At 37.4% G+C, this 25854-nt stretch overlaps 2 protein-coding genes across 2 annotated transcripts; one reads left to right on the plus strand and one right to left on the minus strand.

Moving 5' to 3' along the window:
- Positions 1-466: 466 nt before the first annotated feature.
- On the minus strand, positions 467-16673 carry LOC113681231 (transportin-1). The gene is made up of 25 exons (XM_027198313.2): positions 16493-16673; positions 16254-16329; positions 15848-16104; positions 14188-14321; positions 14015-14096; positions 13505-13627; positions 13256-13374; positions 12718-12778; positions 12493-12603; positions 11947-12007; positions 11689-11841; positions 11407-11480; positions 11222-11320; positions 11052-11104; positions 10398-10494; positions 9774-10043; positions 9535-9693; positions 9256-9343; positions 9013-9111; positions 7364-7459; positions 6456-6531; positions 5655-5754; positions 5472-5546; positions 5257-5385; positions 467-4889 (listed from the first exon to the last, which is right to left on the minus strand). Exons 1-24 carry the CDS (start codon positions 16589-16591, stop codon positions 5278-5280), a joined length of 2670 nt encoding a protein of 889 aa, XP_027054114.2. The 5' UTR covers positions 16592-16673; the 3' UTR covers positions 467-4889; positions 5257-5277.
- A 10-nt stretch (positions 16674-16683) lies between these two features.
- LOC113681614 (uncharacterized) lies at positions 16684-23526 on the plus strand. Its single transcript, XM_027198721.2, has 9 exons — positions 16684-17002; positions 17901-18135; positions 18615-18836; positions 19114-19278; positions 19695-19866; positions 20412-20614; positions 20910-21129; positions 21402-21661; positions 22958-23526. The coding sequence occupies exons 1-9, from the start codon at positions 16953-16955 to the stop codon at positions 23111-23113; spliced, it is 1683 nt and encodes a 560-aa protein (XP_027054522.2). The 5' UTR covers positions 16684-16952; the 3' UTR covers positions 23114-23526.
- Positions 23527-25854: the final 2328 nt, after the last annotated feature.

The raw sequence follows: 25854 nt of genomic DNA on the forward strand, positions 1-25854 counted from the left end.
TATAATAAGCCGGTGCATGAATTGTTATTTCGCAAAAGGGATTGCGCAGGGAGGAGTTTACATTAAAAAAATGAATAAAGATAAAAGAAGGAAAGTAACAAAATTGGAATAACGATAGACGCACGCATCCGTGCTAGACTAAAAATATGTGTATTTTTGAGAAACGCTACATGTAGAAACCAAATAATGTTCGGCATTTAACCGAAAAAAATCGATAATCTGGCGTCAATTATGTGTTTCCTTGTTTCCGGTATCGTTCTTGGGTCGTTTCATAACGCTATTGGCGATATTCAGTTCCTCCGCTTTTTCCAACTTATATCTTCTCGTATGTTAATCGAAGGGGTTGTTATAATCTTTATCAGGTTCCAGCCTAAATTTGTTGGTAATATAATCAAGTCGCAGCACTGAGCTACATTGTGCCCACTTTCTACATCAGATCTGACAAAAAATCAATTTGACAACCCAATAACGACATAAAACTTGACATTTATTACATGTATCTTCCCAGAACATGCAGGCCGAAAATTATCGACAAATATTTCCGCGGACAATTTTAAACGCCATCAATTAATTGTAATCTTTTTAATTAAATTAAATAAAGACAAATAACATTTGGCTATGTCATGCATCGAACCAACAATAACAATGATGACAAAAATATTCAGAAGCACATCACTGAAGTTCCTTACGGCACAACAAACACAGACCAGCTGGTTTGGGGGAGAAACTGAAGCTATCTACATAACAATCGTGAGCGCATAGCCTTCGAATCTAAAAATAAATCTAAGATCTGCACCAGATATTTAAATGAAAAACCAAGATGTTAAACCTAATATAGACAAATTAACACTGAAACTCGTATTATCAGATATGAAACTCTCCCTTCCAGCTGCTGTACATTCTCTTGCCCTTTAACCCTTAAGATAGTGACTGGCATCTAACCTTTCTTTACAATATCATCCCTAAACCATATTAAGGTCACGAGATTGAAGGAGATGATCCCTTATAACAGCTTTTGATCGTTAAACAAATTTTCCTCGTCGGCACCTTGCTAAATGCATAGAGAACAGTATGGAGAATATGTCTATCAATGAGGTGTGAAGGGTTGAATATTTGCAAATTTGGATAACTTGTTTGCAAGATAAAGTGCAAGAAACCTTTGGGAATTAGAGAATAAAGAATTAAATAAACCTTTTCAAAAAGCCGGGAGTAACTGAAAGGTAATTTTTCCTTTAAATATCAAATTAATAGCCACCACGAAAATTGTGGGAAGATAGAGAAATATCAACAAGGGGATAAGACACGTAAGGAAGACAGTGGGGGAATTGGTGTCAAGTCTTTAACTCCCACAAGTGATCAACATATAACTTCTCCCTAAAATATCCATATATCATCCAGCAAACAGGTAATGACAATACTCAAACTTGTCAGGTACAAGTTGTTATCTTGATCTAAGATAAAACTCTCGCAACTAATTAATAAGGAAATGTGCAGCAGCTATCGGGGAGAATTGACAGCCAGATCTTAAGAGTTAAAGGGTTAAGCTTGTGGGAATATTAGGTTTAGGTTTTGTCACAAATACAGTACATTGGGCTATTTTACCATGAAATAAATAATTCATGCTACTAGTGGCAATTCAAAACTTCTACTCAGTCTTACTTCATAACCATGACTAGCAGACACAAAAAGTAGTTCAAAACACTATGCGTGCACAATTGTTAAACACTGTGGCAGCAGTGAGATAGAGAGACTTCTATACCACCCCTTAATTCCTCATTTAGCTACTACATGTATGTTAGTGAGCTAACATTAATTTCTTAAAGTAAATCTGTAATAATTAATTGATTCCTACTTCGACTTGTCTCACTGGGAGGTTCCTTCCCCAAAACCATGAGAATTTTAAAATTAATTCAGAACATTTGTTTACCATCCAAAAAATTTACATGCACACACAAATCCAGATGTAAAAGTTTGCCACATGTATCAATTCCAACCTTTTAACTCCCAGAATTGATTAGCATCTAGCTTCTCCTTACAATACCATGCATTAACCAGCAAACAGGTAAAGAGAAAATTGAAACTTATCAAGAAGTTATCTTTATATAACATTAAATTCTCCTAACTTATCAAGAAGGAAATGTGCAAAAGCTAGAGGGGAGAATTAACTACCAGATCTTGGGAGTTAAAGGGTTAAATGCATTTGATTGTCACTTAAAGGTTCTAAGAGATAATGATCTTACATTTAGTATAGTTACATACGCCTAAGCATTATCCCATCTGACAAGTACTATTAACTTAATCAACTTAAATATTAATTTAATATTAATATTATTACTGTTACTTTGAAAACTTGGTCAACACTTATGTGTACTGCATCATTATCCATTGAACTGGCAAGATAGAAGAATAACTTCAATTTTTAACATTTACACAAGTTTGTTGTTTGCCTTGCAATAAAAATACTAGTCACAAACATCACAAATTATTACACTCAGTCTCAGATGCATTCTTACACAAAAGCTGTTGTTAGATGAAGTTGTTAGTTCAAATTGTAGGCAAGATTCATATTAAATGTCTAAAACACCAGACTAATACTTGATATTATTTAGAAAAATTAAACTGTGCACATCTTGAAACTTGTTTTCCACATACAAAATAAATAAATATCTATATGTCTGGACACTGAAAACGAGAAAAATGGCTGAAGAGATGGCAAGAAATAAAAAAAAATCTGAAAATGAGGGCAAAATAAGAAACTTTATGGCAAAAATTCTCAGGAAAACCTGGGGTAATTCAGAATTTGGCAAGATTTAGTTCTGTCGTACATGACAAGTTACTTTTACAAAGATACGCACATGCAAAAGCTGCATGGGTTGACAACTGTTATGGCTACTCCAGATGAAATTTCAAGTAAGTTTATGTTAAGTTGATAGTACTATCATTTCTGACTTACACTGTGCATGCTTTATCAATATTATTATAGAAGAGTGGGCTCATAATTGGGGAAAAAAATTCTGGACAAGTTACCACTTAAACCATCCTTTTCAGCCACTTGTCAAGTTTTCAAGAATGGAAATTGAATTCTTTAAAATTTAAGCATTAGTATACCAGAATATTACAACTGAATACTGATTACAAACATTTTACACAGCTATTGACAAATTGAGACTTGGACAACATTGATCAACTGGCAATTTCTCACAAAATTTTACACAGAAGACAAGAAAGCAGCACACAATAAAATTCAGGATTTATGGAGGAAAACTATAATTGTAGCATGATGGACAAGGACAATCTAACCACCACTAGAACAAGAAATTCGCAGAGATCACATGAAAGAAATTGCAAATTGATCAAAGGGCTTGTCCTTCATTTTACACTGTAGCTTAAACTGAATTCAAATCTATATTAATTTAATACTGTTAAGCATTAATTTTGTTACTACAACCTTATACAAAACTATAAAACATTTAACTTCCTAAAATTTCTTCCTCTGATAATTAAAATATATATATATTGCCAAATGCAATAAAATAACATCCTAAAACATTAAACTATCAATTTGTCTGGAAAAACACTACAGGATCTGTCATCTTCAGGAGAGATTGAAATATTAGCACTTTGATTTTCATTTTAAAAAGAAAACCATACCAGAATTTTCAGTACTTACTTTGATAAACCATAAGAGAAGACTCAGGAGATTACTTGATTGCTTTACTTGGTGCATATTTTTTTCATATATCTGTCCAGTGTAACTTGTCCAATTTTAACTTACTGTAACAATAGAAGTTCTGGGTACACATAAGTGTGCTGGATTATTAGACTGGCAAGCACAAAATCAATGCAAAGACTACCCCAATGAATCATTATCAGCAAAGGAAAAAATTACAAGATATTTAGAGAGAACTAATTAGGTTTCAGTTAAATCATTCCTGTTTTTTTTTTCCTTCCCACAAGTTTAATATTTGAAAGAGAGTAAACTTAGCTATTATGGCAGGTTAATTGTACATCAAAAGGGAATTAAAAGACTTTTCCAATGTCGTTATGCATACGCCAACTCTTCCAATGTTCAAAGTATCTGTCCAGCAGAAACTGTTCAAAAAAATTAAATCTTGCCACACCACAGACCTGCCGTTGGTGGTACCATACTAAGCCTCGCACTGGCATCATTCAAGTTAACACTATTAGAGTTTCAAAAATTTGTTATACATTCTTGTTAGGGTTTATATATCTGTTATCAAGGTTTCTGCTTCACACTATTTATACATTGTATATTATTGTACACAACATTATACAGATCAGTTAAAAATGAAGTATGTGAAAGAGAAAAGAGAGTGAATTGATGTCATTTACATATAAAAAGTTTAGCTATCAGATGTAGGTACTATAACATAGAGCTAAGAGAAATATTGATCATTGGGGTAAAGGTATCTTTGCATAGCTAACAGAGAAATGTAAATACGCTTTATAGGTGGTAGACAACTATGCACCAATAAGGTTGACTTGATTCCAGCAGGTCTTTTCAACACAGGACAATTAAATGAAAGCCTTCCAATGACACTGCCACATTGCAGCACTTGACATGACAAATGTTAGTCACTGACAACAAGGACGCACATGATAGCAACACGAGCACACGTCCAATTATTACATGAACTTAAATTGATCAATTCGGTTTGACACAAAAGTCAGGCACCTCCCAGCATTATCACTGACATTCATACATTTGTGGGAAGTTCATCACTAAATGAGAACACTGTCCCCCCATAGAAACATCCATTAGCTATTCACACAGACTTGTACGGGAACAAGGACAATGACGGACATGGACTTAGGACACTGTTACTTGATCTGAGCAAGGACTACACAGCCCTCTATTCTTATACCACCTGAAAAAGAAATGTACACTTTCAAAAAAATTCCAATGAAAAATTTTGTAGTAAACAAGGCCATCTATTTCATTTCATTTACAATAAGAGATTGCAATCCTATTTAGTGTACATTGTCTCTTTTTTCAAAGAGCTTACACTACCTGTACATGCATGTCATTTTTGGGTTCATGCACTTTTTTCTGTGTGATATACATGAAGTTTGTTCCCCTTAGAAAGTCTAACTAACAGTTTACTCATTCTATGGAGTTAACGAATCATCCAAGAACTACAAGTGCATGTACAAATAAAATATTCAATGTAATGGGTGACTGTGTTATTTAAGTCTGCCATATTTGAAAGAGATCAGTGGTTTCATTACACTCACCCTGACTGCCGCAGCATCTCCTCAAACTCCATAGTTGGTGGATAGGCGCTCTCGCAGAGCTGCAGGAAACTGACTGGAAAATCGTTTCCAGTTTTCCTCACCAACCTGATTTTTAAAGCCATGAAGGATCTACAAATCAAGGTGATAGTGGAGAAAAGTTAACGGCAAAGCACATGGCAAATCAAGCCACGCTGAAAAATCCAAAGGGAACTCACCTTAAGGAACATATCCTTTAGGTCTGGTCCAGGGTTAACCCATGATGCTACAGCATCACAAAAGAATATGAAATCCTAAAACAAAAAACAATTTGCTTCATAAAAAGATATAAAGGTACTATTGTAGCAGCCCAATTCAACACAATGCAAGTACAGATAAGATAAGATGTATAATGCCCTCACCTGAACAACTCCACCGGGGTTAATACCAATCATGTTACAGATACCTCTGAAGGCAGAGTCTTTTTCCTCGTTGTCCCGTATATTCCGCAATGAAGTACACCTGAAAAATGACAGTATAGAAGATCAACAGTGCATGACTACTTACACAAAATATCATTTGGATATGTAACGCAGGAAAGTTTCACTCCTTTGTAATTTGTTTGGAGAGTTTCATTCCTAAGTAACCTTGGAACTGCTTTTTTTTCAACTTTATTTACAAAGACATGAAAACCTTCCCAGAGGAGATTCAAAGTAGTTGTCATCACATGGCCAGTCTTAAGAAAATCATATATAATATCACTTGATTCTATAGACTAATAGCTGTTATTATCTTTGTGGCAAAAAAATTGAAAAATACTAGATCATTTAGAAACCTAGAAAGAAACATTCACAATCTATCTATGGTACTGATTTCACTTGGCTTTGAAATACTTTTGCCAAAAGGCACTCTAAACCTAGTGGTTTGTTATAGAATAAACATATCTATCAATACTACAAGACTTTGGAAGAGGGACAAAACCATTTAAATTAAAATGGCACATTTATCAAACAGGCTGCTAGTTAAACTTGTTAATGTTCAATTAATGCAATGTACATAGATCACAACAAAGGGTACAACTGCATCATACTAAATCTTGCAGCACATACATTTACAAACACAGCACATAAAATTTATGACTGAGAACATTCAAATTCCACAAAAAAAAACAAACAAACAAACACAAAAACAACATGTAAATAAAAAGAAACACCAATACACACCACTTCTGAATAAACTGCGGTAACAAAGGTGCCACCTCTTGCGGACAAACTAAACCCAGACGACCGATTGTGATTGCTAAAAACACAATCATTAACAGGAAAAGAAACAAATTCATGCCATCAGAACAACGCTACACAAACATCAATGCAGTGGCTGCATTATTAGCTTAGTGAATCAATGACTCTGTGAGTGTTCAAAGAAAAAAAGATTGTATTGTGACACACATTTTGCAACATACACCTGTATAGACAACAGATTAATAGCCACTTAAGGGACAAATGATGACAGTACAACACCAAGGAGCTTTCTTGAAAAGCTGCTTTTACATGTTATTCATGCATTGTACAGTGTGTGCATAATCTTCCAGGAACATGTATGGTTAACAACAACTAACAGTTGTATGAACTCCAAAGGGAAACACAAATTTATTTTAACACCAAAGGTTAAATACAATTTTAATTGTCGATAAAATACAAAAAATGCACAGTTTGGTGTTAGTGTACAGGGCTACAGACAACCCACCCACCATTAGTCGGGCACATCTTTATAATTATGTTCCATGTATTAGCTCACTTGAGCTGAAGGGCTTATGTTAAGAAAGAAGTGAAGATGAGGAGGAGATGGAAAGACCAGAGCTAAGCACCAAGAAATTAACTATTACCCCTTTCATTCCCTGGATCTTGATATTGCCATACATTCTTTTATAGTTATTTTATATCTAAGAATTTGTTGTTAAGTTACACAATGTCCTTTAGATAATAGTTTTTTCCTCCACTTCTCGTCACCCCCTCTGTTGGAAAATGACTTAATATTGTCTGAAGAGATTCATTTTTGGTCACTTCTGGGAGTGAAGGGTTAAACCCAACAATTTAAGTTACTAAGACTCTGCAATAGGAACAATAATAACCTGTGTTTTCTTGCAGTGTCTTTGGAGTATGAGGTCTGTTAATGATGGTAATGAGTTGCTGTAGAACCAAGTTGATATACTGCTTCATATCTGATCCTATTAAAAAAGAAAATGAAGATTCAGGTGCTTGTAGTGACAAAGGAAACAATGACTTCATGAATGGACAGAGAATCAAAGTGCTCTGTGAGCAAACTTGTGAATTGACACATGATTTTTTAGATTATGTTTAATGTTATCTGGTTTAGGGAATTTTGTGGTTGATTGTCATATATAGAGTACGAGCAGTAGTTAAGTGTTCGCTAATGTAGCAGAGAAACAAAGTAACGTTGGGATAAGAAGGCATTACAATTGAAATGATCATGCTATTACATTTGACAAGGTGGATGATGTCATGTGTTTTAAACGTCTATCATTTTTGTTTCTGGTTCAAAAGAAAAGGTTGGAAGTAAATGTGGGTGAAAAGTGAAATTTACTGTCTTTCGTTGTAAATATTAGAAAATCAAGGCAATACTGTCTTAATGAAAACATTAATGATTCCCTCTTTATCAAATGAGACAAACGGGAACGAGTTTTGAGTGATATAACTAAGCCAAGCCTGCCACCGTCATTTTGGATCTCCGCCTGGGTAGATTTAGGTCACGTGCTAGGCAACGTATGATCAATAATAAGATAGAATTTCATTTCAGGCCTATTTATCAATTTTGTGGTGTGTAACTTTTGCATTTTAGTACGTTGTTTGTATGTTGAATCTTCAAATTGTCTTGAAACTTAAAAGAAAATTGTTCTTTAAAAATTCACTGAAAATCGGTAGCTAAAATTGTTTGTTTAGGTGTTATCTGATTTTCGTGTTAACTTGTTATTTCGTCAGTCGCCGGCATCTTTTGTTGCTTCTCACAGGAAAAACACACGCAACGAAACGTAATGATCAATTTTGTCCTCAATCTCACGCTATAACAGAAAAAGCTTTTGAACATCTGTAAACTCCAAGCGCTTCGCAGTAAGTGATATTTTCAATGAATCTTCGGATTGTTTTCAAGTTCAAGGACTGTAAATTACAATTTTATGAAAAACGAAGGTTGTTCTGTTATTTCAGTGTGAATCCTTGCATGCCTGCCAGTCGCTGGCGCCGCTTGTTGAAACTAAAACAAAAAAAAAAACTCCTTTAAGATTATCATTGGCTTCTTTTTCACCCCACCACTATTCTTAGCAACAAAGGTCGCCATTTCGTCTGTTTATTGCTCGCCAAAAACTATAAAATGCACTCAAAAGCCTAAAATCTAAAAAAAGTTTACAGGAATCGACCAATCGAGCGAGCGAGCGAATGCTATTCCCCACATCGTATCTATAACTCGCTCTTGCGCATGCGCGCAATTCACGAGTTAAAAATGATTGAGGAAGAAAAGGAGAGCAATTCAGATGTAAGAAAAAAACAGAAAGTCATGGGATAGAGCAAAGAATGGAAAAAAGGAAGGAGGAATAGATGAGCAAACAACACCCAAGTACAGTATATACAGGCAAAAAAATGAAAAAATGAATATGGAAGTAAAAAAAATAAATAAATAAAATGGTCTGATACCCAAGGGACAAAAAAAAAACAACAGATAATTCAGTATACATGCAAAAACCAGTCAAAAATATGTGTATCTTACCAAGCTGCACAGATATTTCTCCAATAGCCCAGGTAGCATTGTTACAAACTGAGATAAATTCTGGATTGAGATTCTGGCCTAAGATCGGTAGGAAGTCACCTATAATATGACAACATTATCAAGTTTAAGATGACAAAGACCAGCTATTGCCTTGACATGTCAATAATAAATACAAATAAAAAGAAGAAGCGGAGAAAATGCTGAAGGTATGACCATATTGAAAAAAGATACAGGTATACGTACCAATGCAGGGTTTGACATGTTGGAAGCAAGCTTTTGTCAAATCCCCCAGCAGTGCAAAAGAACTTTGTCTCACTTCAGGCATTTTGTCCTAGAGAAAGAAACAGTAAAACTCTTAAGACCATTCAAACTACACAGTGTATAATGCGTAATAAGAACCCCAAGCAAATAATTTTCAGTTTGCTTTCAATGAAAACATGTACTGCAACTTTTTCTGCTTCAATGAAAACCTTAGGCATTTACATACACCCTGTACATCAACATGTTCATTCATTGACATACCTGCATACACTGGAAAAGAAGGGTCATTGTGTTGCTCCTAATTATAAACTGTTCAATTTGCCCCTCCAGTCCCTCAGCCAATCCACTCAGAAGATCTAGGGCAACAATCATGAAATCCTTGTCTGGAGGTTCAAACTGCTCTGGATGAGTTTGAGAAGCCTGCAGAAAACAGTTACATTCAGGACAATGGCAGGATATGGTAATCTATTTTTGTTCTTAAGTTCTACACAAATACCTACCACACTTTGAGTTAAAGTTTGTTCCACTAATGACACACATCTCTGAAAGACAGGTTCGGCGTATGGAAAAAAGCCAGAACGTAAAGCTGTAGCTACAGAGGACAAACACTCTAACAGTGGAAAAAGGTCTTTGTCCTCATCTTTCAGCTGGTTCCACTTCTGAATAAGAGGTGGCATCAACATATTGATAAACTCAGGCTTGTTGAGGTGGTGACCCACCGAGTCAGCTAGTGTCCCAATAGCATCATACAGTATAAGAAGGTTTTTGTGCTACAAAAGAAAAGAAGAAAGGTTTAACATTACTGCATTTTTCATGAAAAGAAAAGAGACTGTTAAATCAGAAGCAAAGGGAGGCCTAGTAAAAAAAAACAACTCAAGAAGATGAAACACCTTTCAATTTAATTATTGTTCCCAAGGATGCATGGATACTTTGTGCAAGTATTGTACTGTACAATCACATTTAAAATAACAAAAAAACAACAATTTGTTTGGTCCTCCACTTCTTAATGCCATATAACTCAATTAAAAACCTAGTAATAATCACTGAAATACTGCTTTATATTTTTTCCTTTTCTTTTCTTGGGGGGAGAGGGAGGGAGGGGGTTAGCTTCAGCTGCAACAAACCTGATACTTGTTGAAGGCATAGACCAGTGTCTCTAGAATGAAGCTAAGATATGGAACAAGTTCAGTGCAAGCTTCTTCCTCCAGCGTGGCAAAGGCACTACGAAAAAGTCAGATCACAACTAAATTATAAATATGCACAGTGAATGAAAAAAAAGAAAAATTGTAACACTTTTGTACATCAGTGCTCTTGGACACTTAGCCATCAACTGAGTATGTAGAATTCCACATCAGTTGTGTTTGGAAAAAGAGAGGAAATGCAAGTGTCAGCATAAAAATATCTTAGATATTCTTGGAACCGCTCCTTTCCAGTGGTCTGAGACAGCAGATCTTGAGAAAACCAAATGACTATTATTTCATAACTTTGTATGTGCGATATAAGTGTTCAGTTTTGGGAATGCACAGGATATCACTAATATTAACTGACTTGGCTTTTATTGTTCAAATATTATCAATCTGTTTTGGTGCACCATGACAAGGCTTTGCCTATTATTACCTAACAGCAAGTGCATGTCCTACATGTATGTAGCACAGTTTCAAAAGACAAGAACTCTTCTAAATACTTTAAAGCTCTTGTTGAGGAGCATTGCCTCAAAAGTTTTCTTAAAAATGCAATGCCAATGTGGACAACATGACAATTAGAAAGACTGGTGGTACCTGCACGCTGCCTCCTGAACCCTCTTGTTACTATCCAAGATCCGTTTAAGGAGCTAAAGTTGAAGAATTTTGCTGAATAATTAGAGCTACAAAAAATGCAACCATGCAGTGCCCTATTAGCAGAAATACATCGCTACTGTCACTGAAATCAAAATGTAGCACCTACATACCTCTGTCATGAGACGTTGAAGGTATGCTTCATGAGGCTGACTGACAACCCAGTGTGCATAACGACTCAGGGTCCAGCACGTGATAGAGCGCACCAGTGCCTAAACAAAGCCAGATCAACAGGTAATGTATACATTGCAATTTATGTTCCTTGGTACCAGTGCATGATAATTTAATTCTCACTCACCCTTTTCTCAGAAAGAGAGTTTATCAGGAAAGGAATTAGCTCTGGCAGGTGAGGAGAGATGCCAGTTATACAACCTATACAATAAACAGAATCTTTTATCAGTATGCACAGTTTTGATCAGCGTATTTTCATGTAACAGCTTCAAGAAACAAATAAAGAAACAGGAAATTTAGATCTTGAGAATGAACGGGTGAAAAGAGTGCTCTGTAAAATATTTCATGTAATGGTCTAACAGCTCATAATGTGTTCAGTTGTAACATATTGTTAATAACATCAAGTAACCTTCTGCAATGGCTCCCAAAACAAGGATTCCAGATTCTTTAGCTTCCCAGTCTGGATGGAAGAGAGTTTCCTTCAAGATTGGAAGAAGAACTGGTAAAAGATCATCACGGAACACATTGGCAAGAACATCCAAGGCAGCTGCAGAGCATTTGCCTAAAAAAAAAAAAATTGAAAACATTTTTATTAATGTGTTGTTCACCAATGAAAAAAACAGACACAACGACACACTGTAGGTGTTATCAATTCCAAACCACTTACGCAAGTTCCAGTCTGAGAGGGTATCATCATCCATATCATCATCATCTCCATCACTGTCCCCCTGGAAAAAAACAATGTAGTGCAACTTAAGAAAAAATGAATAGAGAAAGGATGGTCTTTCATTGCCAATACTCTGGGTTAGTTGGCTCTTGAAAGAGATAAGGACTTAATTTAGAGTTTGAAAGCTTGAACATAAAACCTTCTTGATGAGATTATTATCCAAATTAGTACATCTACTGAGGCAGTGCTAGGGTGCTGGTCTTGTTTTCTGGTGGTCCAAGGTTCAAGCTACTCACTGGATTTGGTTTTGGTTACCCCAAACTCCACACTTCCCTTTGTATATAGCCAACTGATCTGCCTCCTGCCAGTTAGGGTTCTTAAACACTTTGTTTATGCTTATTTACAATGTTTACTTTCAATTTGAGGACCACAAGTCCATCAGATTGTAACTGTTTAGTGTTACCCTCAGTAAATTAAGTGTTATTACTATCATTATCATTATTATTATTTCAGGAAGAGAGTGCTCCACATTGACCAATATCTTACATCAATTTCTCCATCTGCTTCATGCTGCTGACTGTGAGTCTTGGACTTATGAAATCTTGGTCTGATGTCCTGCTCACTGTCTGGAACAGACTCGTCATCTTCATTATCAGCCTGAAGAAGGTAACAAAATGAACAAATGTCTATAGATTCCTCATTTAGTACATCAAATGAACAGATAAGGAAGTACATGAGGGCAAATAAATCACGCAAACAAAAACCACTCACCTTCAGAAGAATCAGATCAATCTCTGAATACCTCATACCATTTACCAATATTGGTACCAGCCTGCAATTTGACAAGAGCACAGTTCTTAAAGCAAATTTATTTCATTACAAATCATGGACAAATCTTCATCAATTTCTCTAAGTTTCTCACTTCAAGCTTTTTATAAACACGAGGTGTGTGAAAACCTCCACCTCTGCACAATACAATTGAACCTTGGGTCACACCAGGGAGGTACATGAATCAGAGAAAATAATAAGTACAGTTAAGGATAGGCAATGGCAACACACCCCTCAAAAAAAAAAAACAAAAAAAAACAAAAAAAAACACACCCCTCAAATACTAAGAGTATCAATTATGAGACAAAAATGTTTCACTGTCAGGACTAAAATGAAATACTTAAACATAATTGGTTATCAGCTGCTCAATTTGGGCACTAACAGCACAGGTCACATGTCATTCCTGTGAGAGCATTTGTATGTACTGTTACATAGACTACCAGGTTGCAAAAAGAATATGTTAAAATGCTTGTTGATGTACCTATGAAGGTGTGGGCTGAGAGCCTCCTTACAGATAGGTTGCTCTGCCAGTGTCAGCCAAAACTCACAAGCTTCAAGTGATACATTCTCATCTTTGTCTTGTGTCCTCATCAGCATGTACTATAAAAATGTACATATAAAAAGTATTTCACCCCACATTACATCTGTCTCTTGTCAGCTAAGATACAATATATACTCCTTAAGGACATCAAACCTACTTTTAGAGTAATTATATTTATCAAATACTGACCTCTACAATGTTATTCATATGTGGAATTAATTGGTCTGCTCTGACTTCCAAAAGCATAACAAGGGCTCTGCACACATTCTTTCTTACTTCTGGGTCTTCATCTCCCGCGAGGGCAAACAGATTCTACAGAAACAAAAGATTTTTCATAGATAAATACTTTTGTATCAGCAATGGTGGTAAATCCATTTCATTTATACATACAAGTGAAGCTTTCTATGTAAATTCTTAAAGAGATTTACTCAGCCTATAATGTACAGCAGTGGATCAACCTGAGCACATAAATATTATGATCAGAATTACTCAACAGTATCTAAAATCAAAAGACAGGTTCCTGTATTTGATGTTTCAAGAACTTATTTTTTTTAAGAATAATTGTCTTAGCAGATAGATTCATTTGTTTGCACATCTTTAAGATATAACACAAACGCATTTCTATGGTAAATAATTATTACATGACCACACATGAATATTTGTAAAACTATATTCAATGTAAAACTGTGACAGTCCTACCTCAATAAATGTCCCTATGTGAACCATAAGGGCCTGTGTTCGTGTAACAATAAACTGATTTACACAAGCAATAGCATGAGACCTACAAGGAAATTGAACAAGAATATTAGCTTTTCCCTGTAAAGCTTGGTAGATGACAGCTACATGTATAGCAAACATAAATGTCTTTTTACCTTATTTTTGGGCTTGCATGGCGGAAGAATTGCAGAAACTTTGGGATCAGTACAATGAGGGGTCTATTAAGGGCATCACTGTCAAGTTGCTCAGCAGAGTCCTCACAGATCTTTTGCAGAGCTCCAAAAGCTCCCTGCAAAAAAAAATTAACAGAGAATTAACCACTTATCTATCTGACCATTGTGCATGAACCCACGCTTTCTTCCAATATTCATTTATATTTTATTTGCCATTATATATTACTGCCAGATATAACAATTAATGAAGAAACAAAAAAAGATCATTGACAAGGAAACCTAATAAAAACCATTAGGGCTTGTAACCTCACACTCCCTCACATGTAGTTAAAGATAGGTGAAAATATAGATAACAGATTTGGTAAAGATCTTGGAAATTTTACCTAACACAGGCTATCAGTGTTTGTCCTGTTCTGTAAATTACATTCTAAGGGCCTATTTACACGGTACGACTTTGTCGCATGCGACAAGCTTACAACACGAATTGTTTCGTGTAAATCAAACCTACAACTCGCTTACAACTCTTAAGTCATGTCGTAGGCCTGTCGTAAGCTTGTTGCATGCGACAAATTCGTGCCGTGTAAATAGGCCTTAACAAAGGTATCTGTTGATCCATATGAACAATTTATAGACAAACAGAGTAAAAAATTAGGAGTTCAACCCCCTTTAAGAACTGGAATAGTGAAGGCTAAACTCAGAGTCAGAAAATTCTCTGACAAATTTCCATAATCCGAACTACTTCTTTCTTGTTTCACAATTTCACAAGGGATAATTCTTTGTTACTTTACAATTTTTCATTGCTGCTATTTCCTTAACAATAATAGGTCAATTTTATCCACCCTTCTATTTTAACATGATTAGGAGATAACACCTGGGTATTGTTTAGCCAAAAGGGTCCCTGAATGTAACTCGAACATTATTCTTGCTATCTGATTTTTCTAATGTCTGAATCTTTGATAAGCAGATTGTAGCATTACAGCCTTTAATGAAATGTAACAAAGAATAACATGACTAGAAAGATGGTAATAAAACTGGTATAGTTTCCAATCAAGTATGAACATCTCAAACTTGCTCATGTGGGTTTTTTAAAATTTAATTTGTGGTTAAAAAAAATTCAAGAATAACTGTGTGTGCAACCCAAGCACCCAGCCTGCAGGGTATAGCAAAACTCAGTGAGATCTTGTGCATGCAAATGTGATTCTGCTGTGTGAAATTTATGGTATGAAAGGAAAAAATTGCACGTATAACTGCCATAATCTGCAAATAGGCTAAGTGGCTGAGTCATGATTAGCAAGTTACAACCTCCCAGAGTTAAAAAATTAACAGTTACTTGCAATTACTACTATACAATGCACACTGCAGGTGTATATTTAATAGATTAAAAATCCAAACACTTGTTTTACATAAGCCTGTCAATACTAAAAATAATTTGAAATAATAAATCAAAATAAATTAGCGATGATCTCACAGATAATCTGTCTCTACCCGATATGTTATTAACACTCCTCTGCCAAAATGACATCTAAAAAATTTGATTCATCGATAAAAAAGTTCAAAAATACACACATACACTATATAAATTTCTAAAAATTTAGCACTGGAAATTTGCCAGCTCTAGATCTTATGGAGAATCAATGCTCACCTCACAGACATTATAATCCTCGCTGTCTAACAACTGGCACAACGTTGGCAATAGTTGAGGCCAGTTTGTCAGATCGCCTTTCGCCGCTATAGTTGTGATCAAGATACCAATCGTAGCTCGTATGAGAGGTGAAGGATCCCCAATGGCCTCGAGGCATTCTGACTTGATAAATTCTTTCACTTGGTCAGGGAAAGTGTGATAATGAGATTTAACGTTGTTCTTGAGAATCAAACCCGAAAGTGAACGAGTTGGTTCATCTGAAATAAAAAAGAGATATAATGAAGGTTTCACAAATTGATTTGAAACTTAGATTGGCTAGAAAATCACTGAGATTTAGATTAATCGAGCGGCAACCGGAACTGAGCTGAAAAACACCTCTAGCTTACATCCCGTGAAACACACTAACCTTCGCTCTTCAACTTCGTAAGAACGAATATCAGGTAATTGTTGAAATCAGGGAATTGATTCAGAGACTCAAGTTTCTGAAAAAGAGATATGTTAAGGAATACAAGAAAAATATAACGACGTTAACACAACCGGAGAGCACGTGTGACGCGCCAACTTTCAACTGTGTTACGTCCTATATCTCGTCTAATTCCGCATGAAAACCAAAGCAAACACTATATATGGTACAGTAAAGGATACTTGTTGAACTGCTCTTTGTACTTCAGTATTTGGGCTTTGACTCTCCTTCAAAAGCTGTATAATTTGCTGTAAACCGTCCTGATCTGGTTGCCACGCCATTTTGCTTTTTCGCACCGGCTCCTACCCCTGCACTTCTCGTCGGACTCCCCAAACCGTCGGTTGTCTTCGGTATCGCTCGGCTGTTGTCGGTCTCACAGTCTTAAAATAAAGCTCGGTCTCTTTAGTAAAAAGTCTTACAAGGCAAAATTTCAATCGCTTTGTGGATTAGCAATCGTCAACTGAAAGCAGGCAAAATAATCTAACTCATAAGTATTACCAAAATCCCAGTGCTGCCTCGAAAATTATTGCAAGGAAACTGGTGACGAGAATTTAGGAAAACACGGAAGAACTTCCGGTTTAGCAGTTGTGAATATTTTTTTCCCTACCAGTTCGCTTTTAAACAGGAAAACAATCCAGCTAAATGGAATGTAGTGGTTACGCTCAAAGGAGATCAGATGCAAGGAAAAAAAGGTATGATATGATGTATCCTGGCCTGGGTAATTGTCTGGAGTCAGTGTTGAAAAGGAATTTATGGACTCAAAGGGAAGTATTTGAAGGTTCTTCGAGCTCATATCGGTGGCTAGTAATCGCAGCTGATGAGGACGGTGTTGTAACCTCGCATTTCCTAAATTTCAAGTACTTTTATTGCTTTGAATCCGTTGGTGTCGGTACTTTCATTTTTCGGAATATTTTAGCCTTTACATCGAGGAGGTCGAAAGCCGATCGCTTCGTAACCAGAGCATACAAAGAACATCTGAGTGGCAGTTTATACCTTTGACGGTTATGATTCAATGTCTACCCGCGCCCCATACCACCCCTTCTCCCTCCCCTTCTCTAAGCCTGCGTGTGGACCTCTGCTATTTCTGCAAAGAGGTGAGTTATGATGAAGTCTGCAAGCAAGTTACCTTGACTTTGTTGAAGTCCTACATGTTATAACTTTCCTAAAATGTTATAAAGTCCTAAATATAATAACATTTGGTTCTAAATGTTACAAAGTCCTATATGTAATAACATTTGGTTCTAAACGTAATAAGCCTTCAATGCAATCGTCTAACTGCGCTAGTACATTTTTGTTACAGCGGACATTCACATTGAGATGTTTAAGTAACAGCTGTTGCATCAAAGAATCCTCTGACCAATATTCATAGCATATTGCGGGCTCGCTGATATCAATCAGCGTCTTTTTATTTACCTTGGCTCCACTAAACCCTTCCCCCCTCCCCCTCCCACACTCACTCCCATTCTCCCCTATAGAGGAAAGGGCTCGAGATTGAAATGTCACAGAAATAAGAGCTGTAAAATTTTTTTCTCTCTGTTCACCATCAGCTTGTTGACTTATGTTAATAAAAAATACGTGTCGATGTCGTAGGTGCGGAGCAACCAACGACAACCGCCGAGGAAGAATCACAGGGGAAACTTTCGACTTCGTGGCAGTTCCAAAGGATCTCATGGGTTTTGTGATTGGCAAGAAGGGAAGTTCGATAAAGTTAATAGAGACAGAATCAGGATCAAGGATCACTTCAGACAGCGATCAGGGAGGCTTTTCAGTAAGCGGCAATGAAGGGCAACGCGCACGCGCAAAGCAACTCATCTATCAAAGAATGGTTGGTATATGATATAAGAAATTTTACCTCAGAGAGGACTATTATTTTGAATGACGCAATTCAGATTTTTATCTCGCATAGTAAAACATTACCGCCTTCAACATGAAACCACCCCTTAACCGCTTAGAAGTGATTAGCATCTTATTTCTCCCTCCATTATCACCCCTGAATCAAACCCAGGAGGTAAAGAGAATAAAGGAAATGATCGCCAACTGGAGAATCTCTTGCTTGTTGAACAAATTATCCCCGTCGGAAAAAATGGAAAATTATAGAGAAGAGTATTGTGAAAGTGCATACTTATGTTAAGAGTGTCAAGGGTTGAAGCCGAATTCATGTATTCATGTTGAGATCTCATTGGCTATTTTGGCCACTTTGTTCTATCGCTACCCACAGTAATTTGGTCAACAGTTTTAGTTTTACCACATACGCTCTTCGAGGCCCCAACGTTACATGCTCTATTTTAAAATTTTCTTTCAAAGGAGGAAGCCCAAACTAAACGTGGGAGGAAGGGATATCCCCGACAACTTGTGAAAATTCCGAGTGGATTCGAGAAACACGTGAAAGGAAAGGGAGGAGACAATCTTCGTAACATTTGCACAGTGACTGGAGCACAAGTACTTCCTCGAGGAAATAAGCTCTTTGAACTGAAAGGAACAGAGAAAGAAGTCCAGCATGCTGAGTTACTGATGAAGCGAAGAGTGGTATGTACTTATTAATTTATTTTGCATAAGAAATTGTTACACCTTGGTAACAGAACAACTATGTAAATATGGTTCATCAGCAAAGCAACAAACAGTAAAAACCTTGCTTACACCTGAAGCTCTTGAATTCCACGGAAATTGCGTACAACACCTGTAGCCCTATTTTCTCAGCTTGGTCCTCACTGCGCGTGTCAAAACAAATGGTTGATCTAGCATTAAGGAGCTAGAGCACCAACGATTTTAGAAGCAATTTTTTTCTTTCCTTTTTCATGCACAGGCCTCAGCGAGGATCAAACCAGACAAGATGTGCTGTTACATTGACGACAGGAATCTATCGAAGGGTTGTGAACTACAGCTCGTGCCAGTTGAAGACGAAGACCGCATGGTGTTGCCAGGATCACATTCACAGTATCGGCTGAAACCGTTGGAGGAATACGAATTGGTTTGTTAGTTTTTCTGTTCGTGTTTTTGTCAAGACACGCATGAAGTACTGCAGAGTGTATTTTCAATTATATTTGCTTCTTCTTGAAACTGAGCTGAACATATTAAGTTCCAAGTAAGACTCAGACATTGTAGTAGCCTAACAATAAAAATATGTCATCTAACAATGCAATAACTTATGGCGGGAGATATTTGATTCAGTAATCCACGGTCATTAAATAAATTTCGGATCGAACTCAGTACCGAAGCAACTGCGTACCTACCCCTCCCCTAACCCGACACTAACCCTAACTTTTTATCAGTTGACTGTTGATGGGTCATGGAAAGGGTAAGAGCACAGTTGCTCAGATGCTGACATTGATCTTGAATTTCTGTGAGTTTTCATTAATTTTTTCCAGTTGATCGCTATCTTTTCAGTTTCGTGGAGCATGTAGTCGAGGCAAAACAGTTCCAAGCTATCAAAACGACCTCATAGCAAATGCACTTGAGTGTCTAAACAAGATCAAACGTGGAATTGAGTCAAACAAATTTCACGAAGCCGACATGTGGTGTCACGTTGGGACCGTTATCATCCGAGAGCCTGATGAAGGTGAGAACTAAATGACAAAACAGAATAAGTAAGACTTAATTTAAGTATCCTTTTTCATGACAGTATCAGCTATGATCAGTGTACACGTATAGTAAACCAAGACGCTGTATGACGAGACACGTGACGTGTTGTAAACGAACCATAGAGTGCAATACATCGAGCGTTCCTCTTGCGACTGACTGCTTATCCAAAAAACCCCTTTCCTCCGTTAACACACAAGTCAGTTTCTCATTCAGACCCTGAATCATCCCCAGTCTTCTTTTGAGTTAGATAAAAGGCCGCAACGTCGCTCGAGTTAGCACCAGTACGACAAAGTGAAGGTTTCCCCTCATGCACCCCACGTGTGCCTCCCTCGTTATTAAAAGTAGAGAGGCGATTAGAAACGAACAAGACTCAGGCCTATAGGAAATTCGCGGGAAGATCAATGAAGCAAAGGAAAACATGGTCACAAGCTCAGATTTTTTGGAAAATTTACCACGCCTCTTTGTTGTCTGTAACTCTTTGTTTTACGTGATCTTAAGTAACCACTAACTAAATATTAACAGTGGATGTTGGAGAAACATGGGATATTCAGGAGGCGGTTGACAAGCTCAAGAAAAGGGATTGGCGCCTTGCGTTCAAGGAAGGTGTGCTAATCAGCAAACACTTGTTACAGGAGACGTTTGGTTCACCAAAGACTGACGAGGATTACACGTCAAGATACGATCTAACTTTCATTACGCCTCAAGGCAGATCACTACGATGCAAGGTAAGTTGACTGGAAGAACGAGTTGTCCCAAGGTGTATCGGGTACGTTACGCAGCTAAATTTTCTGCTCTAAACATATTTTCTATTTGTGACTCTTCTTTGATAAACTTGTAATTTAGATTGCTTGAACCTTAAGGGCGCCTTGACTTGCGGCAAGGTCCACCTCGCAGGTAAGGCGTCACTGGACAACGCACGGATGAGGAATGGTCTAACAGAGGCAAATAAAACTCTACTAACAATGGCAGATTGAAATTGTTAAGCCACTTGATGATAACAGCCCTTCTTGCTCCTATTAGGTGTGGGTTGCTAACCAAGATGTGCAAGCAAAACTCGAAGAAATTCCAATTCCATTCAGTGACATCAAACATGTCGTGGAAGAACTTCATTTCGATGATGAATTGACAAGATCACGATGTCGAGGATGGTTGGTTCTGCCATCGAAAAAATATCTCCAGGCCGATATAATTTTTCCCGGCTGCCAAGTCGATTGCAGACTCATGATAAGACCTAAAACAAGTGAGTTTTCTGATTTCTTTGTCCTCTTGATGGTTTGTTAATTCTTCTGGTTAACTATTCATCTCGACCGCAATAGGGACAGTTTAAAGAAACTTTTGACACAGGAAAAGTCGACAAATGATAACTACATTTTTCTTTCCAACCCCAATAAACATTTGTTAGATCAAGAAGGCCACGGGACGGAAGCTGTCTCTTCCGTCCAATTTCAACGAATAAGTTTCTCGGTGGAGTGCCATAAGCTCGATCCATTTTTGAAAAAAAATATATTTTAGTTACAGCCATTGAGTTACATAACAGCGGAGATGAAGAGGTGCAAGCAAAGGTATTAGCTGATTTTCTGTCCAGGAAGTTAACATTTACAGTACCTGATGGATTGCATGTGCCTAAAGAAGAGCTACCGGCGGGATTTTTATTCAACCATATGCGCTGCTCCCGTCGAACATTGTATGAACCACGGGAGGGGTTCACTTTGATAATTTCTGAAGAAAGCACTTGGTGTAGTGACGTCAGAGGGGAACAGAACAGAGAAACAGTAAGAACTAGTTATAGAAATATTCCTTGATTGATGTTCAATATTGTCATAAGGAAACCATAAGGTCGAAATCGCCAATGCTCAGAGCCCGGAATGCATTGATGTTTCTGTTCCTCGGGAACATCAAGTGGCCCCTTTTCCCATAAACCCTTTCACTCCCAAGGTCTCATTAGTAATCATCCTTAGGGACCGGTCATTCTTCATCGCTTGAAAGGGGGGGGGGGTTGGGAGATTTTGGTTTAGTCGCAAGAAAACTTGCCTGTTTTCCCATAATACTCTGTAATATTCTTCTGATCGTCCTCCTCGGCCGTTATAAGAGGTCAATTCTCTTTAGTCCCCTTTCTATACTTTGTTGAAAAATCATGTGAAACCCCTCCCACAAAAAATCCACCAACCTCCCCCCCCCCCCCCCGTTCTTAACCAGGCGATAAACAATGGCTAGTCCCTTACTGTTATACAATTCTTAAAATCCTCTAATTGATATTTTCTTTATTCTCATCACTTGTCTGCTTGATATTGTATAGATTCTGTGAGGAGAAATTCTGTCTTGGTCACTCATGGGAGTTAACCCTTTAACTCCCATGAGTGACCAAGAGAATTTATCCTCACAACATCAGTACAGTATCAAGCAGAGAAAATTTATGAGAATAAAGCAGAATATAGTTTAGGGGACCTTAAGTTGATCCAATACTTAATTCTTCCAAGTAATATCAAGAGATTGTATGGCAAACAGTAAGAAGAATTACTAGTTTGATCGTGGGAGTGAAAGGGTTCAAGGGTTAAACATATTCAAATCCAAGAAGTGTCCATTTCTGCTTAACAATGATGATGATGATGAAGGTTTATTAAAAGTATTCAAAAATACCCGTTCTAAGGGACGTCCATTGACGCACAAAGGGCCAAGATCTGGCCGTGTTTTAAGCGAACAAATCACAAGTTCCTTGCACTTCTTTGGGTTGAGGTTCATATTATTGCGCGACGACCACTGTGCAATGGCGTCAAGATCTTTCTGAAGGGACGATGTACCGCCTGATGGGATGACCTCGGATATTGTTAGGTCATCTACATATTTCCAGTGGTTCGATAGTAATGGAGTTTCAAACGCGAGATCGTTAATCATCAGGAGGAACAGGATGGGGCCAAGCTTAGTGCCCTGCGGGACTCCAGCGTGCACGGGCAACCAAGGGGATACAATGTTCTTAATCTTATCTTAATTCTTAGAATTAAGAATTTCCTTGAGTAGTTGTAAGATATTTTGATACGCTTTTGTCGTTTCACGTATTTGCTTGCTTTTAGACTGATCTCCACCTTGGCCGGGAAGAGTGGGACCGAGCTCTCAGTGGTAAAGATTGGGAACCGGAAATGATCACCTCCAAACTGCCCGAGTTTCTTCAGTTTGTCTATCAGGTTCAAGATTTTCTAACAACGAGTAACTGCAATAGCAGAGGATGAGCTTTGGGAAAGGTGGAAGAACTTCCAGCCTTAAGAGCTCTGAAGTTCTCTTTAAGCTCAGTTATGTGCTACTTTCCATATCAACTTTTTAAAGGAGAAAAAAAGTACGGATAAATGACAAGTCTTGGTTATGCTCACGGTGGAGCAGAAGAAGTTTTAACCTTAATTAAACAATTTTTTATTGAGCGAATCCAGTCATGAAACTTCGAGAGCAAATCCTTCCATAACTTTTTGCCCGCGGGACGGCGTTCATTGTGTCCATCACAACGAATTGCAAATTCATCCCTTTCTTTTTCAAATTTTGAATTTTTGATACGTTTATCTGCTTATTTCCTTATGTTTTTTGCTCTTTGGGGGGAGTTTTAGCTTTTTCAAAAAAGTCAAAAATTAATAAACAAAACTTTGTTTCAATACTTAGTTGTTACAGTAGTTGCTCTTTGTCCTTTCCGTAAAGCAGCTTAAACCTGTTTTGTCTTCGAACTGTTGGATGCGAAAGGAATTCTACCAAAGACGAACTATTTCTTCTTAAAAAGGTTTGGGGATATATAGGGGATACCAGGAGTGCTGTAACCAAACCTTTTAAGAGTATTCTTTAACGTTCAACTGAAAGATCCTTGATATATTTTTGCACAAGTCCTAAGAATCTCCATGACATAACGCAATTAACAATGTATACGAGCCTGCTTAGACACATGGGAAGAGCATCAGCCATTTCACGCAAAGTGCGACAAAATACGCAAATATAAACCCGCCCTCCCCCTCCTTCGCCTATGGAAAAATCCGAGATAAGAGAATAGCGTACCGTCATAGGTAAAGAGGATATCATTAACCCTTTGTATACCAAGGGGGGTGGTATTTATTTGTCACAAAAATGAGTACATTATACAAGAATGCTTGTCAAGCCTGCTCTTTACAACAAAACCCTATAAAACTATATATATTTGGGAAGTGCATTAAAAATTTACTTTCACAACAATTATAGAAATTGACACATGTCAAAATTGTGACGTCACAATAAGCATAATTTGCATAATTATGCAAGTTTCTAAAGGAACTTTGAAATCACCAGCTCTAAACAAACAATTCCAACTTTTGGTTTCTTACTTGAAATTCTAATCACCTTTTAACACAATTTCAAAAGGTAAGAAATATTAATTAGGGCAATAACCCTCCTTTTAGAGAATTTAAGACAGATTAATAATTGCCTTTCATAAAGTAAAAATTGAGTAAAATATAAATGAAATAAGAAATATTCAAAAGATGCAAACAGTTTCTTTATCGGTTATATAGCCAATAGTTATGTACCACACTTGCACAAAACTATGCTCTCACATTAACCAAGAGTTAATTTCTTAATGATCTTCTTCTTCCTCTTTGATATGGCCTCCCTCTTCCTTCTTTTAGCCGACGAGGACCATTTCGACTTTCATCATCATAGTAAAAGTCTCGCAACGTGTGGTACCTTTGAAAACAAGGCTCAGGGCACATTCTAACACCACAAATTGCACAGCTGTATATTGTTTTCACTTTCTGGATATGGACCTTGCAAGTTAGTCTTGTTTCATTGCTCACAAGGTAATGGAAATGATCCCGGTTGAATCTTATGTCAGGGATAGCAACAGGAGTTTCCACAAATCCCGTGTCTCTTCGAAAGCACTTGCCTTGAACTAATGTGCTGACCAGCTCCTTTCTGAACTGCAGTGCTCTTAGACTGGAATGATTCTGGGATTTGGTGTGGAGAATGTGTGCATTTGATACACACACCTCTATCAAATAAAAAAACACTTTGTAATACCAGACTGACCCCTTCATAAGTCTGGCATATGCGACAGTTCACTGGTCAGACACATCTACACCACCCATATAGGTGTTGTAGAGGTCAATAACACCTGGTCTAGAAAATTGCTTCTTCTCCCACTTCCCATTTACTTTTACTGACCGCTGAACTGGGCTCGAGTCCATTGTACTGGTGGGAAGGGTAGCTAACACACTAACTGGCTTCCTGTCACGCCATGTCACGCAAGTCAAATTTCCCTTTTGCCTGTACAAACACTCTCCTCTTTTAAGATCTTTCACTGCTTTTTCCTTCACACCACAAATCTCTCTTGGTAAGGCTACCCTGTTGGCCCGAACTGTGCCACATGCAAGGGTTTTTCTTTCTTCTAACTCTTCAAACAAAGCAACAGAAGTATAATAATTGTCCATGAAGGCATAAAATCCCTTATCTAGATAAGGTTGCAACACAGACATAACTGCCTTCCTTCCTAAGTCTTTCTGAACTTCATTATTCTCCTTGCCAGTATAAATCTTGCTGTTCAACACATAGCCACTGGTGGATTCTGCAAGTGTGAAAGCCTTTATTGCAAATCTTCCTGGCTTTATAGGGATAAACTGTCTGAAATGCACTTTGCCTTTGAACTTAATTAAAGTCTCATCTATGGCAAGTTGCCGCTCAGGGGTGTACACTTCCTGAAACCTTGCTATGACCAAATCTAGGAAAGGCTGGATTTTGTACAGCTTATTGTAGTCTGCGGAGTCGCGTGGGGGAGCAAGGGTGTTGTCAGCAAAGTGCAGATACCGCAAAATTTGTAGGAATCGAGTTCGGGACATCACGGATGGGAAGAAAGGAGAACTTAGGACAGGATCAGTACTCCAGTAAGAACTAAGGTTCGGTTTAGTAACCAGCCCCATATTTAGGTACAGACTAATCCAGGCCTTCATTTCACTTTCTGTGACTGGAT

This window comes from Pocillopora damicornis, chromosome 11 (assembly GCF_964200805.1).
Source record: "Pocillopora damicornis chromosome 11, jaPocDami1.2, whole genome shotgun sequence".
Classification (NCBI taxonomy): Eukaryota; Metazoa; Cnidaria; class Anthozoa; order Scleractinia; family Pocilloporidae; genus Pocillopora; species Pocillopora damicornis.

Bases quoted from the DNA above. Each gene is read 5' to 3' on its own strand.
- LOC113681231 (XM_027198313.2), bottom strand. From the start codon at position 16,591: ATGGCGTGGCAACCAGATCAGGACGGTTTACAGCAAATTATACAGCTT. The intron at 9,112-9,255 runs GTACGTATACCT...GTCATATTATAG, and splicing joins ACATGTCAAACCCTGCATTG to GTGACTTCCTACCGATCTTA. The intron at 5,755-6,455 runs GTGTGTATTGGT...GTCATTTTTCAG, and splicing joins CCGCAGTTTATTCAGAAGTG to GTGTACTTCATTGCGGAATA.
- LOC113681614 (XM_027198721.2), top strand. From the start codon at position 16,953: ATGGAATGTAGTGGTTACGCTCAAAGGAGATCAGATGCAAGGAAAAAA. The intron at 18,136-18,614 runs GTTGGTATATGA...TTTCTTTCAAAG, and splicing joins AACTCATCTATCAAAGAATG to GAGGAAGCCCAAACTAAACG. The intron at 21,130-21,401 runs GTGAGTTTTCTG...AATATATTTTAG, and splicing joins CATGATAAGACCTAAAACAA to TTACAGCCATTGAGTTACAT.